Here is a 16,152-nt window from a genome sequence, read left to right on the forward strand (position 1 = left end):
ATTTCATTATTTACATAGACCTGGGCAGTACACTGAAGATTATGATATAGATCGCCATTTCAGAAATTAATATTTTTAACATGGTGTCGTCCCCCCCTTGCTTTTACTTTTTATGCAGATTTCTGTTAAAGGATGGTCAGCTCTGGCTATGTGCCCCTCAGGCGAAACAAATTTGGAAGTGTTTAGCTGAAAATGCTGTGTACCTTTGTGATCGTGAAGCTTGTTTTAAGTGGTATTCCAAACTGATGGGTGATGAGCCAGATCTTGATCCGGATATTAATAAAGACTTCTTTGAAAACAATGTGCTGCAACTAGATCCATCCCTCCTAACAGAAAATGGTATGAAATGCTTTGAGCGTTTTTTCAAAGCAGTCAATTGCAGAGAAGGAAAGCTTGTAGCAAAGCGACGGGCCTACATGATGGATGACTTGGAGCTGATTGGACTTGATTACCTTTGGAGGGTAAGTTACCTGTCCTCCACAATGTACACAGCAGTAAGAAGTTCTTAAGGTTCAGTTTTTTTTTTTTTTTTTTCTTCCACTGTGTTGGTTTTAGAACAAACTTAGTGTCAGATCTTAATTTTCACTGCCGAAAAAGACTTTAAAGACTTTCTGGCTTATTTATCTTGCTATGTTAAGTGCTCACTGCCTGCTTTACTTTTGAGTTCAATGTAAAAATGGTATGCAGTAACCTCCTAATAGTCACTTGGTAAAGGCCGCAGGGCATTCTTTAACATATTACTGTTATGATTTCATTATTTTGTTTTGCCAAAGTAGCCCCCTATTCACATGAAAAAACAATCCTTGATCTTTACGTATACCTTGCGTAAGTGTAACGTAAGTGTATGTAAATAGGACATTGCAAATTAGAGAAAAGTCTTGTGATTTTCCCACTGCAACCAATCAGGATGCAGCTATTACTTTACTATAGCTAGTTAAGAAATGAATGCTGTGATTGGTTGCTAGATAAAAACTAGATTTTCCCATAAGTTTGATAAATCTGGGTAATGTGATCTACTTAAAAGTTGGCAAAAGTGCCCACAAAGCATAGTGCTTAAGCAGCTAATGTGACAAAATGCATAAATCTGAAGGTTTTTTCTAAAAGACAGTCAGTCGAGATTTATTTTATGTGAAATTTACCAGCAAAGCCTGCTTGAATTGAGGGAAAATATTAAGTAACTTTCTGATTAGTCTTTGTTTAAAAATCCTCCAACAGTTTTTCTATGCTGTACGGTTTCCATTTTAGGACATAGTCGTCAGACGTAACTCTGTCCTCCGTCAGGTGAAACGGCGTCACGACTCCTCCCTCGGGCCAATCTCCGTCAGGCGTCAGCAGCAAATCCCTCCTCCCCCCTTTGTCATCCTAAAGTCTCTCATCCAAAACGCCGTGACCCCTTAGACTAAAAATGTTCTTGCCGTGTATCAGAGCCGAGCCAGTGTCGGCTCTCTGCTATACGGGTTCTGCTGTACTCGCTATTCAATGTTGGCTCAGCTATACAGATTCTGTAGCACATGTAGTGTCTGTAGTACAGACGTGCAAGTTTCACAGTTTTGACTCTGCTATACAATGCTGTGCAGCGTCTGCTCTGCTATCCGGCAGGAAGTTGCATCTGAGGTAGAATCGTCTGAGGCATGACGGAATTTTGGACGACTGAGTTTCGGAGGAGGGAGGATGGAGTTGCGGCTGAAGGAGAACGGCGATTGGTGTGAGGAAGGAGGCAGGGATGCCGTTTCACATGGCGGAGGGCGGTGTGGCGGCTGACGACAGACGGCGATTGGTCTGAGAGAGGAGGCGGGATGCCGTTTCACCTGACTGAGGACGGAGTTACGGCTGACGATGTCCTGAAATAGACACCGTAATGGTGGAGATTTTAACTCATTCAAGTACTTGGCTGCCCTGCTATTCACACAGATCTGTAACCACAGTGGTCCTGCTCTCCTCCCTTCTCTTGGGTTAGCAGGGAGTGGAGGAAATTGTACCTAGCCAAACAGTGTGTGGAGAGAAAGGGACAGCAAGCCTTTAGGGAGGGCACACAGACTGTGTATGAAAGCATGCTGGGAGTTGTAGTTTAGCAACTGATAGAGGACATACTGACTGGGAAACCCTGGGCTATAGCACGCGTTTTTGTCTATTATGTATTTTACCATTTGTCTATTTTGTTACCGTAGGTTGTTATTCAGGGTAGTGATGACATTGCAAGCCGAGCAATAGATCTTCTCAAGGAAATTTATACTAACCTTGGACCACGGTTACAAGTAAATCAGGTAAAATGGTCTTATATTTTGTAGCCTTTTGCATTCTTTGTGTATGCAGGATTGCATACAATACTGAGCCCAGTTCCTATTGAAAATGTGTGGCATTAGTAGAAATTAGTCAATAGTCTGTTTTAGGCTGGGATCACATCACGTTTTCCCCATACGGGAGCGCATACGGCAGGGTGGAGCTAAAACCTCGCGCTCCCGTATGCCTTCGTATGCGCACCCGTATGCAATTCATTTCAATGAACCGGTCGGAGTGAAACGTTCGGTCGGCTCATTTTTGCGCCGTATGCGCTTTTTTCCCCGGACCTATAACTGTGGTCAACCACGGTTTGAGGTCTGGTTGTAAAAGCGCATACGGCGCAAAAATGAGCCGACCGAACGTTTCACTCCGACCGGTTCATTGAAATGAATTGCATACAGGAGCGCATAGAAAGGCATGCGGGAGCGCGAGGTTTTAGCTCTCCCCTGCCGTATGCACTCCTGTATGGGAGAAAACGTAGTGGGAACCCAGCCTTAACAAGTTGCTTGTCTATCAGTATTTTAATGCATCTGTCTTTGTTTTTCCTTGTACCTGTACCTGTAGTCATTTAGAGTCATAACATCTACCATATGGAGTATTTCATTGACCATGTTTGGATTTCCCTCTAGGTGGAGATACATGAGGACTTTATTCAGTCTTGCTTTGACCGTTTGAAGGCTTCATATGACACATTATGTGTGTTAGATGGTGACAAAGACAGTATTAATTGTGCAAGGCAGGAAGCCATACGAATGGTTCGGGTCTTAACAGTCCTCAAGGAATATATAAATGAATGTGACAGTGACTACCATGAAGAGAGAACAATTCTTCCAATGTCCAGGTACTATTCTTTGGAAAGATAGCTTTTAGAGAGTGTTTTAAATTTCAATCTCTAATTGCCATGAACACATGAAATATTCCTCAACTTTAACGCCTTCCCACAAATGGATGTACAGGGTGGGCGATTTATATGGATACACCTTAATAAAATGGGAATGATTGGTTCTATTAACGTCCTGTTTGTGGCACATTAGTACAGGGGGGAAACTGTGAGGGGGCAAACTTTTCAAGATGGGTGGTAACCATGGTGGCCATTTTGAATCCAACTTTTCTTTTTTAAATAGGAAGAGGGTCATGCGACACATAAACAAAGATGTGCTTGGTTTTAACGTAAATTTCTCTTTCGGTTCCATTGGGGGACACAGAATTATTTACAAGTTTCTGATCACTTATAAAATGTGTTCAATGTGCTGCCCATTGTGTTGGATTGTCAATGCAACCCTCTTCTCCCACTCTTCACACACTGATAGCAACACCGCAGGAGAAATGCTAGCACAGGCTTCCAGTGTCCATAGTTTCAGGTTCTGCACATCTCGTATCTTCATAACATAGACATTTGCCTTCAGATTACCCCAAAGATAAAAGTCTAAGGGGGTCAGATCGGGAGACCTTGGGGGCCTTTCAACTGGCCCACGATGACCAATCCACTTTCCAGGAAACTGTTCATCTAGGAATGCTCGGACCGGACACCCATAATGTGGTGGTCACCATCTTGCTGGAAAAACTCAGGGAACGTGCCAGCTTCAGTGCATAAAGAGGGAAACACCTAATCATGTAACAATTTCACTTATCCAGTGGCCTTGAGGTTTCCATTGATGAAGAATGGCCCCACTATCTTTGTACCCCATATCCCACACCATACCATCAATTTTTGTGTTCTTGGAGGGATCTATCCAATGTGGGTTAGTGTCAGACCAATAGCGGTGGTTTTGTTTAACTTCACCATTCACATAAAAGTTTGCCTCATCCCTGAACAAAATCTTCTGCGTAAACTGAGGGGCCTGTTCCAATTTTTGTTTTGCCCATTCTGCAGCACCTGAAACTACGGATACTGGAAGCCTGTGCTAGCATTTCTCCTGCGGTGTTGCTATCAGTGTGTGAAGAGTGGGAGAAGAGGGTTGCATTGACAATCCAACACAATGGGCAGCACATTGAACACATTTTATAAGTGGTCAGAAACTTGTAAATAACTCATGAAAGAATAAAGTTACGTTAAAACCAAGCACATCATTGTTTATCTTGTGAAATTCCCAATAAGTTTGATGTGTCACATGACCCTCTTTCTATTGAAAAAACAAAAGTTGGATTCAAAATGCCGACTTTAAAATTGCTGCCATGGTCACCACCCATCTTGAAAAGTTCCCCCCTCACATATACTAATGTGCCACAAACATGAAGTTATCACCAACCATTCCCATTTTATTAAGGTGTATCCATATAAATGGCCCACCCTTTATATTTATGTCCTTTTTCTGGCTCCGCATGTATGAAGTTAGCTCAGCAGCTGAACATGCTTTATAGCCGTTAGGACCCAGTTGCTATTGGGCAACAGGGACTGACGGCTAATGCCGGGTATCTTTGATTTGGGCCAGTGTCTGGCATTTAACCCTTTAGATGCCACGATTGAGACACAGATGCATTAACCCCTTCCCTTATAGAAGTTTTAATCACCTCCCCTTTTCCCATTTTTCAAATAACACATTAACAAAAATAAACATGTGCTGTTGCCATGTGTATAAATGTCCGAATCGTTAAAATATAATATTTAATCTGCACAGTCAATAGCATAGAGCTAAATAAGATACCAAAGTCCAGAAATGCGTATTGAGATGCGTAGAAAAAACTTTGCTCCACCCTTCTTCCTCAATTTCACTGCGCGAGCCGGGGACTCAAGCAACTCCTCCTCTCCGGCTCGCGCACTGCTGGGGGCCATATCCAGTGAGGTATACACCTCACTCTGCAGCGGCTAGCATCGCCCCTCCCCCAACCCTCCCGGAGGGCGCTTGTCTGAAGGCGCCTCTATTGTCCCCTATCTGGTGCTGTGCGGCGCTTGGCAGGTGCCTTCATTGCACAGAATCCTGCAGGCAGCACTTTTGCAAGGTGCCTTGCGCCCATGCTCCGTGTCCTTAGTCAGTGGCATGGGTGAACTTACTTACTGTTTTTTATACTGCAACTCACACTGATATATATATATTTTTTAAAAGTGTATTCCACAGTCACTCAGACTATTGGGTTTTGGCTCCCTCTGGTGGCCAATACTTGTATTGCACTCTGCCTTCTATTAGGTGACCTGCCATTGCCTAACGACATGAGCCGCTTACGGTTTCCCACTGGCGTCTCTAATCCTACATTGTGGCCCACTGTTGTAGCGCATATGCGAACCTCCGTGGCGGTTGTTACCAGGGAGTCACTTTCCCTTTGAAATTGTCTGAGGATATATTCAATCAAGCTGTTCTCCCCTACTACCGAGTGCCATGTAATGTGCAAACTTTTTGCGTTTATGGCAGACACTCCGGTTTCCCTTGGGATTCCTCTTCCATTAGGTCGGCAGCCCACCCACTCTGGGGGTGTTCTTGGTATGTCATGCTATAGGATTCCCTTCCCCCACAGGCTACTGCATCTGCGGCTAGTGCTCTGGATCAACACATCCAGCGCTAAGTGTTGGACCTGACATTATTATGCCAGACAGTAGTCTCGCCTGTTACCCATTCCTCATCTGCCGCATCCGCGGCTGACGCTCCGGTACAAGTAGTCTGCATGGTTACCTACACAGTCTGCCATACAGCAAACGGCTGCTCTCTCTGCGACTGGAGTTCCAGTACCTCACTACCGAGTGCGGTGTCTGACGGAGGGACCCGTTGTCTACTATGCACCCATGCCAGTAAGCTACAGTGATCTGCATGGTTGCCTACTCAGCCTGTCATACCTCAAACGGCTGAGGTATCTGCGGCTGGAGTTCCAGTACCTCGCTACTGTGCGAGGTGTCCGACAGAATAACTCACTATCCACTATGGATCCATACCAGTCAGCCAGACAGTGGTCTGCATGGTTTCCTACACTTCCTGTCACACCTCTCCCGGCTGATGTATCTGTGGCTAGAGTTCTAGCACCTCACTACTGTGCGAGGTGTCCGATGGTATGGCATGTTGTCTACTATGGACCCATACCAGTAAGCCAGTGATCTGCATGGTTCCGGATACGGCTTGCCACACATCACACAGCTGATGTATCTGCTACTCTATTTCCGGTACCTCACTTTTGGGTGAGGTGACTGATGGAGTGACCCATTGTCTACTATGGACCCATACCAGTAAGCCAGACAGTGGTCTGCAGGGTTTACTACACCGCCTGTCGCACATCACATGGCTGATGTATCTGCTACTCGAGTTCCGGTACCTCACTACTGTGTGAGATGACTGATGGAATGATTCTACTATGGACCCGTACCAGTAACCCAGACAGTGGTCTACATGGTTGCCTACATCGCCTGTCATACGATAAACGGCTGATGTATCTGCGGCTGAACTTTCGGTACCTCACTACTGTGCGAGGTACTGAACGTCAACGGGGCCGACCAACTGACTTGTTGACGTCTATGGACTCATACCAGTATGCCAGATAGTGGTCTGCATGGTTTCCTACACCACCTACCATACATAGCATGGGGTGTGTATCTGCGTCTGGACTTTTGGTACCTCGCTACTGTGTGAGGTTCTCGGCGGAATGACTGTCCATTCTGGTTCCATACCAGTAGGCCAGACAGCGGTCTACATGGTTTACAACACTGCCTGTCACACATCTCACGGCTATTGTATCTGCTGCTGGAGTTCCGGCACCTCATCGCTGTGTGTGGTGCTTGACTGAGTGTCTCACGGTCCACTATGGATCCATACCGGTAGGCCAGACAGTTGTCTGCATGTATGCCGCATGACTGATGTTTTTTGCGGCTGGATTTCTGTACCCTACTGCTGTGCTCGGTATACGTAGAACTGCCCCAGCGTGTCCCACAGTCACTAAACGGGATGTCAAGGATGCATTACATAGTCCCTTTGCCACTTAGCCAGTGTGGGTCTGCATGGTGTTCTAATCCACCTGGTTACCTCCCCCAGGTCTACTGATATGCAGCTGCAGTCCGATGTCTTTCTCGGTGCAGTTCCGCAGAGTGTGTACCTGTGGGTTCTTGGGACCCTTTCTATCTGTAAGCCACACTCTGCTTTTTTCCTGCTCCATACTTCATCTCCTAAGTCTGCGTCTGCGCACCTCCAGCTGTTGCAAAACTGCAACTCCCAACATGCACTGACAGACCGTGCATGCTGGGAGTTGTACTTTTGCAACAGCTGGAGGCACACTGGTTGGAAAACCTTCCGTTAGGTTCTGTTACCTAACTCAGTGTTTCTCGGTCGCTCTTCATTGGGCGACACCTAACTGATGGGTATATGCTCCAGCCACTAGGAGGCGCTGTCACTAGGAAAAAAGTCTGCTCCTTCCTGGCAGGATATACCCGCCCACCTGCAGTGAGGCAACCAGTTTTAACTAGTGTCACTTAGGAGGTAGACACCCAGGTCTGGAACTCTCCAGACCTGGTCTTTTATTATTTTCTAGTAAGGGCTGTTTAGTCAGGTTCTTTACTCCTTTTTGTTTCCCTTTTTCAGGTGGGGGTTCAGGAGCATGGCACCTACCTGTTCCCCCATATGCTGCTAAGGGGCACGGGTCATAAAATACAAATGCACTGTTTACCCCTTCCCACCAACGGCCAGCGCCTGGGGTTGCACCGTGGGTCCAGGTCCCCCTATTTACCCTGCTCGTCCTGGTCTGTAGCAGCATGACGTGATGCAGGTGACTAAAATGCTGGCTGAAGATGTTTCCAGGGAGTATGTGAAGATGGGTGAGTATGTAAAGTGTATGAGGTGAGTTTACCCCCCCCCCCCTTTCCTTCCTCTCCCCTAGCTGTACGAGCAGTAGTGTTATATCCCTATTTCTGGGGCTGTTTTGGGGAGTCCGGACAGTGAGGGGTTAACCCTCTCTATTTTATTCATGCAGCCTCGACTGCATCTATTGGGGCTCGGGGGGGGGGGGGCGCGCAGCGTCTAGCTCCGCCCCCCGTCCCCAACTGTAGGCTCGGCAGCGTTCCTTGAGCTCCCAGGGCTTTAGCCCGGAGGGAGTTTTGTTGGTACTCTCTTCTCCTGGAGCCGAGCGGCGGCTTGGCAGCAGTGCTGCCATGAGCCATCGCTGCTCTAGGGGATCCTTCTGCCCTTCAGCACTTCGCAGGGTGCACTGCGCCCCATGCAACGGAGTTTAGCTCCGCCCCCTCCGCCTTTTCATGAGCCGGTGCAGTTTTGTGCCCCGGCCTCACGAAGCTGCAGCCCGGCGGGAGCTTCTCCTTTCCGGGCTGCTTTCGTTTTCAAGGATCTAGCGGTGCCTTCCGGCGGAGCTTGGCTCCGCCCCCTCCACCTTTTAGAGAGGTGGCGCCATTTTGTTCACCAGGCTCCCGAAGCTGCGGCCTGGCAGGAGCTCCTCCTGTCCGGGCTGCTTTTCTGTTTTCTGTCTATTAGCCTCGGGGCTGTGCGGCTTAGCAGACGCTTCTAAGCGTACTGCTCCGTGCCGCTGCCGCTTCCGAGGCTGCCCGCTATCGATTTTTCCTCATTACAGGAAAATTTACTAATTATTACTAATAATATAATAATAAAAATAAATAAATAAATTAAACAAAGTTCATGTATTCTGCAGCTTATCAGACAATTTGGCGTACTCTGACTCTTGTGGCCAATACTTGCATTGCCTTATATTTGGTTTAGTTTTCATGCCTGAAGTCCTGGGTTCCTTATTTCTTTCATCTAGCGGCTGGCCTACCGGTACCTCTCTACTGTGCAAGATGTCCGACAGAATGACTGGCCTATACCTGTGGGCCGGACAGTCGTCTGCAGAACTGCTGGGTTCAGTGTGTGGAGGACTGTCCCGATATGTCTTCAGGATCCTTACCAGTAAGCCAGACGGTGGTCTGTATGATTTCCTCTGCCGCTTGTCACACGTCTCACGGCTGATGTATTGTTGCTGCAGTTCCGATACCCCTCTGCTGGGTGCGGTATATGGAGAACTGACCGATGTCTCTTCAGGATCCATACCAGTAAGCCAGACAGTATTCTGCATGGTTTCCTCTGCCATTTATTACACGTCTCACGGCTGAGGTGTCTGGGGCTGCAGTTCCGTTACCTGGGTACGATGTATGGAGACCTGACTCTATGTGCCTTCAGGACTACTACATCTTACATGGACCCGTCCCTGTAAGTCTGGATGGTTTCTTACGTCTCCGGTCACAGGATTCACAGATGATGCAACTGCATCTGGAGTCCGGTTCCTCACTACTGAGCGAGGTACCGATGGTATGTATGGTTGTCTTCTGTGGATCCACGTCATTAGGCCAGACGATGGTCTGCATAGTTGACTACACTGCTTGTCATGCATCGACCGGCTGCTGTTCTGCGACTGGTGTTCCAGTCCCTCTCTACCCGGTAAAGTACCGATGGTATGCGTGATTGTTTTCGGTGAATACATTTCAGTAAGCCTGACACTGGTCTGCATGGTTGTGTACACCGCCTGTCATACATCAGATGGCTGATGTATCTGTGCCTGGGTTTCCGTTTCCTCACTACTCTGCGTGGTGCAGACGGTAAAAGGGTTGTCTTCTGTGGCTCCATGCTGGTTGATCAAACAGTGATCCGCATGGTTGCTTCACTGTGTGTCGATCTTCAGACAGCTGGTGTATCTGCAGCTTGGTTTCCGGTACCTCATTGCTGGTGGGGTGCCGATGGGATGCATCGTGGTCTACTTTGGACAAATATCAGTATGCCAGACATTCATCTGCTGGGTTGTCTTCCCGGCATGTTCTGCATCAACAAGCTGGTGCCTCTGTGTATTTCGGCACCTCACCATTGTGTGAGGCATCCGACGGAGTATTCCTTCCCCGCTATGGTCCCATATCAGTGAGTTAGTCAGTGGTCTGTATGGTTGCCCGCGCTGCCTGTCATACATCACATGTCTGATGTATCTGGGGCTGTAGTTCCCGTGCCTCACTACTGAGCGAGGTGCCGATAACGTAACTCTTCTCTGATCATGTACCTGTCATTCAGGTAGTGGTCTGCATGCTTTCCTGCGCCACTTGTTACTCATCACATCACCGGTGTATCTGCGTTTGTCTTCCACGACCATCTCTACGGTGTGATGTTTCCGCTGGGTTGACTCTCTGCCCCTTGGGGACTCTCACCAGTTAGCCAGACAGTTGTCTGCATGTTTTTCTTCTGCAGAGTGTCTCACGGCAGATGTTTTTGGAGCTAGGGTTCCAGTACCCCACTGTTGTGCGTGGTATCGTGGACCTGACCCAGTCTCTCCCACGGACACTTTACGGGATGTCAGGGATGCATTCCACAGTCCCTCTGCTTCCCCCTATCTCTCACCTGGGGGCGGGGCTTTTTGGCCTCCCCTCCACCTTTGTCTTAGGTGCTCAGTTATCTCCGGTCCGGCTGCTCCTCTTGATCGGTGGTTCCCCACTGCCATGGTAGTTTTCCTGTGGTCTCTTCGAGAGGCCTCTTGTGCCTTATGCACCGCGCATCATACTGGTTACAGGGTTTGCTTGCTTGCTTGCCTGCTGCTGTCTACAGGCGGGTATCTTTCCCCACTGTGTGTCTCCATGTGCGCAACCAGATGTGCCTCACTGTTTCTAGGCCCCAGGGCCAGACATTGTCTACCGGGTGTTATAATCCACCTGGTCACCTCCCTCATTCGGCTGCCACTGCAGCTGTTGTCCGGTGTCGCTCTCCCAGGTGCAGTCCCGCAGAGTGTGTGCATGCGGGTTCTTGGACCCTTCTTCCTGTAGGTCACTCTGTGTCGGTGTTTGTGAGTTCCAGCGTCTGTTGCTGCAACAGCAGCGTTGCTCTGTTCTTCTTTCTTACGTTGCACTGTTGGTCCGCTTTGGGCATACCTCACTTTCGGCTGGTCCTTTGCATGTCTGCGTTTTCCCCTTGTCCGTACGCCACTTTTGTCGTGGGGTCCTCATGTCTGTGTTCCTACATATGCTAGGACCACGTTGTAGGAGTGGGGCCATCTTCCTGTTGCTCGGGGACTTCCAGTGACTGTCTCTGCGGTTCCATGGCTCTATTTTGACATGGGGCTGCTGGGGCGCCTGTCGGTTCCGCCCCTTCCGGTACTTCCGGGTGTTTTTTTCCGGGGTCTCTGTCCAGGGTGACTCTGGCACCTCCTTTCTGTCACTTTCTGGATTGATCCTCAGTGGGTCTTGTATTCCTTGCCCAGCTTCCTGGTACGGGGCTCCGATCTCTCTTGGTTCGCTCGGTGGCTCCTTCAGGCGGCGAGGGTTGCCGCTGGTGCCTGGGGGCTTCGTCAACGCAGTATTTGCATTTCCCTGCTCCTTCTGCGTCTAGCGCGTTTGCGGCTCCCCTTTTCGCTTGGAGTGCGGGGACCAAGGTGCTTGTCGTAGGTTTCTACTTGAGTTGTCCTCTCAACCACCCCTGTTTTTCCCTCCTGGAGGGATTCTTTTTGGTTTTTGCTAACATGCATTCAACGGTGGACTTTCGAGTCTGGGCTTGTGTGCTTTCTGTCTGCTTTCACCGCCTAGTGCTCTGTCATTCTTACCCTTTTTGTCTGTCAGTTATTCTTCATTGGCTCCACAGTCTTCTGGAGTAATTCTTCCTATGCCCGAACCCTGGAAGTCCAAGCTGGGTTCTCATTGGTCCTCCTCCATTCCCGTTCTGACGGGATGTTTCTTGAGGCTGCTCAGGACTACTCTGTCCACTCTGATCTCTCACTATTGGTCCCCTTGATTTGGACTCTGACCTGCGATGCTGCGGTGTGCCTTCTTTTCAGGGGCTCTCCGATTCCTTAAGCCTTGGTGAGGGTTCAGTCTTGGATTTGTAGCGACCAGCCCCCGACTCCTCAGCGATCTGTTGGTCGGGGTGGTATTTCTGTTCTGCTCTCCTTCCCTTCTTTCGGGAAATTTTCTTGCAGGAGAGTTTTTTCGCGGTCATCTGGTTCCCTTTTTCCTGTGTTTTCTCATCTCTCTATATGACCCAGGTGCCTTGGGCCTCTTTAGTGGATGGACCTTCCCCTGGGTGTTTTGGTCCTTCTCCTTGGATGGGAGGTCTTACGGGAACTCATTTGGTCTGGGCTGTGTATGTCTCCGCCTGGGGACTTGTCCATAGTCCTTTTGGGCATGCGAGTTCAGTCTTGGACTGTCTCCTTTTCACTGGTGGTTGTTTTTTCCCACCCTAGGGGACTGCTTTGGTACGTCCCATCAGTTAGGTGTCCCCCAATGAAGAACGACCGAGAAAAGGAGATTTTTTTTTGTACTCACCGTAAAATCTTTCTCGTAGCCTTCATTGGGGTACACCGCACCCACCCATTTCTTCTTTGTACGGTTCTTGGGTTGTTTCGGGGATTCCTTTCTAGGGTCCTTCGGACGTATTTCCTCTCGGGCTTCTCCTACTGCTTTGTGACAAAACTGGTTGCCTCACTGCAGGTGGGCGGGTATATCCTGCCAGGGAGGAGCAGACTTTTCTTTTTCCTAGTGTCAGCGCCTCCTAGTGGCTGGAGCATATACCCATCAGTTAGGTGTCCCCCAATGAAGGCTACGAGAAAGAGATTTTACGGTGAGTACAAAAAATCTCCTTTTTTCAACCAGTGTGCCTCCAGCTGTTGCAAAACTGCAACTCCCAGCATGTACTGATGGCGGAAGGGCATGCTGGGAGATGTAATTATGAAACAGCTGGAAGTTACCAACTACAACTCCCAGCATGGCGAGACAGCAGTTTATGCAGGCTGGGAGTTTTACTTTTGCAAGATTTTGAGGGCCAGGGTTTAGAAACCACCGCACAGTGATCTCCAAACTTTGGCCATCCAGATGTTGAAAAACTACAAATCCCAGCATGCCCAGAAAGCAAACTGCTGTGTGGGCATGCTGGGAGGTGTAGTTTTGCAACATCTGGAGAGCTACAGTTTGGAGATAACTGTATAGTGGTCTCAAAACTGTAGCCCTCCAGATGTTGCTAGGCAACAACTCACAGGCTTCTGTAGGATCGCCGCACCAGGAAGCCGCATGTCGTCTATGCCCGCCACCGCTGGTAAGTGACCCCGCTCTGCCTGGTCTACCGTGGGTGGGCAGAGCGGGGGAAACCGAATTTCAACCATCCCCGCCCGCGATCTGGTATTGGTCGGTCGCTTCTAACCGACCAATAGGAGGGTTGTTACCCCTTCCACCTCACTCCTATCCCTTCAGGGGGATCAGGGGTGTCTTGGACAGCCCCGATCCCCCTTAGTTTCGGGGTCACTGGAGACCCGTATGACCCTGAATTGCAGCAGGTTGCCGGTCTGAATTGACCCCAGGACCCCCCCAGGGGGGTTGCACAGGGTGCCAGCTGAACGATTTAAGCAGGCATCCCGGTCCGGTCCCCGCCCGGTCAGCGGCAGGGACTGGACAGAAGCAGGGCGTAAGGACTCTGAAACGTCATGTACATCACTTACGTCATGTACACGAAGCGAGCACTGGAGCATTAACTCGTCAGATGCTGTGATCAATACAGATCACGGCATCTGCAGCAATTCGGGCGTTTAAATGGATGATCGGATTGCCCGAAGCGCTGCCACGAGGATCCAATCATCCACCATGGAGGCCGGAGGTCCCCTTACCTGTCATCGGCCTTCTCCAGGGGTCTTCTGCTCTGGTCTGCTTGATCTCAGACCAGAGCATAAGATCGCCAGCAACACTGATCAGTGCTATGCATATGCATAGCACTGTCAGCATATGCAATCCAGCGATTGCTATAAGTAGTCCCCTTAGTGTGATAAAAAAAATATAAAAAATAAATTCGGCTTTTTTTGTCACATTTTATTCCAAACAAAATGTATGAAAAGTGATTAACATGTAAAATAAAAGCAAAAGTGGTACAGATGAAAACTACAGATCACGACCCAAATAATGAGCCCTCATTCCGCCCCATAGAATGAAAAATAAGAAAGTTATAGGTGGTCAAAATGGGGCAATTTTAAACATAGTAATTTTGTTTAAAAAGTTTAAGAATTTTTCTTTATTTTTTTTAAAGCTGTACAATTATAGAAATGCATATAGCATGGGCATAATTGTAATCGTATTGACCCACAGAATAAAGAAAACTGTAATGTGACAGCGTTAAAACAAAACTTTCCAAAATTTGCTACATTTCTTTTCAATTTCCTCACATAAATAATAATTTTTTGGTTGTGCCATACATTTTGTGGTGAAAGGAGTGATGTCCTTACAAAGTAAAATTGGTCATGCAAAAACAAACCCTCTTATGGGTCTGTGAATGGAAATAGGTGTGTTATGATTTTTAGAAGGCGAGGAGGAAAAAATGAAAATGCAAAAATAAAATTGGCCTGGTCCTTAAAGGGAAGGTGTCACCAAATTTAGTAAAACTTTTTTTTAGAGGTTTAATACATTTTTCACATTTTTTTAAATATTTTTGCTAATATTTTTAACATTTTATATTTGTCACACAATATGAAAAATTAAAAAATAACTTGTCATATTTCCCACTCTTGACCAGCAGAGGGAGATAACAACATGAGGAATCAGATGAATAGAAAGGAATTGCTGTAAAATGTGGCCTTGCTTTCCTGCAAGTCCCTCTTGTGTCTGTATGCAAATAGAGTGGGGGATGGGAATCTGTAGTCCACTAGCCAGAGCCATTTTGTCAGTGATTGATAAATGCAGACTACTTTTCTGCTCTAACTTTTCCTCACTGCCCGCTCCTGCGCTCCTCACTGCCCGCTCCTGCGCTCCTCACTGCCCGCTCCTGCGCTCCTCACTGCCCGCTCCTGCGCGCCTCACTGCCCGCTCCTGCGCGCCTCACTGCCCGCTCCTGCGCGCCTCACTGCCCGCTCCTGCGCGCCTCACTGCCCGCTCCTGCGCGCCTCACTGCCCCCTCCTGCGCGCCTCACTGCCCCCTCCTGCGCGCCTCACTGCCCCCTCTCACTGCCCCCTCTCACTGCCCCCTCTCACTGCCCCCTCTCACTGCCCCCTCTCACTGCCCCCTCTCACTGCCCCCTCTCACTGCCCCCTCTCACTGCCCCCTCTCACTGCCCCCTCTCACTGCCCCCTCTCACTGCCCCCTCTCACTGCCCCCTCTCACTGCCCCCTCTCACTGCCCCCTCTCACTGCCCCCTCTCACTGCCCCCTCTCACTGCCCCCTCTCACCTCTCACTGCCCCCTCTCACCTCTCACTGCCCCCTCTCACCTCTCACTGCCCCCTCTCACCTCTCACTGCCCCCTCTCACCTCTCACTGCCCCCTCTCACCTCTCACTGCCCCCTCTCACCTCTCACTGCCCCCTCTCACCTCTCACTGCCCCCTCTCACCTCTCACTGCCCCCTCTCACCTCTCACTGCCCCCTCTCACCTCTCACTGCCCCCTCTCACCTCTCACTGCCCCCTCTCACCTCTCACTGCCCCCTCTCACCTCTCACTGCCCCCTCTCACCTCTCACTGCCCCCTCTCACCTCTCACTGCCCCCTCTCACCTCTCACTGCCCCCTCTCACCTCTCACTGCCCCCTCTCACCTCTCACTGCCCCCTCTCACCTCTCACTGCCCCCTCTCACCTCTCACTGCCCCCTCTCACCTCTCACTGCCCCCTCTCACCTCTCACTGCCCCCTCTCACCTCTCACTGCCCCCTCTCACCTCTCACTGCCCCCTCTCACCTCTCACTGCCCCCTCTCACCTCTCACTGCCCCCTCTCACCTCTCACTGCCCCCTCTCACCTCTCACTGCCCCCTCTCACCTCTCACTGCCCCCTCTCACCTCTCACTGCCCCCTCTCACCTCTCACTGCCCCCTCTCACCTCTCACTGCCCCCTCTCACCTCTCACTGCCCCCTCTCACCTCTCACTGCCCCCTCTCACCTCTCACTGCCCCCTCTCACCTCTCACTGCCCCCTCTCACCTCTCACTGCCCCCTCTCACCTCTCACTGCCCCCTCTCACCTCTCACTGCCCCC

At 49.4% G+C, this 16,152-nt stretch overlaps 1 protein-coding gene and 1 long non-coding RNA gene across 7 annotated transcripts in view; one reads left to right on the plus strand and one right to left on the minus strand.

Annotated features, from left to right (window-relative positions):
* The window catches only part of USP9X (ubiquitin specific peptidase 9 X-linked), a 197,839-nt gene that overhangs the window by 99,242 nt on the left and 82,445 nt on the right, over nt 1–16,152 (plus strand). For all 6 annotated transcript variants that reach the window (XM_056558938.1, XM_056558943.1, XM_056558942.1 and 3 more), the window contains exons 16-18: nt 119–461; nt 2,169–2,264; nt 2,910–3,121. In XM_056558938.1, coding sequence (XP_056414913.1) covers nt 119–461; nt 2,169–2,264; nt 2,910–3,121 — 651 coding nt within the window. The remainder of the gene's footprint in view (nt 1–118; nt 462–2,168; nt 2,265–2,909; nt 3,122–16,152) is intronic.
* LOC130356871 (uncharacterized) overlaps nt 1–16,152 on the minus strand; it is an 87,637-nt gene that overhangs the window by 70,068 nt on the left and 1,417 nt on the right. The window lies entirely within an intron of this gene.

The sequence above is a fragment of the Hyla sarda genome, chromosome 2, assembly GCF_029499605.1.
Source record: "Hyla sarda isolate aHylSar1 chromosome 2, aHylSar1.hap1, whole genome shotgun sequence".
Classification (NCBI taxonomy): Eukaryota; Metazoa; Chordata; class Amphibia; order Anura; family Hylidae; genus Hyla; species Hyla sarda.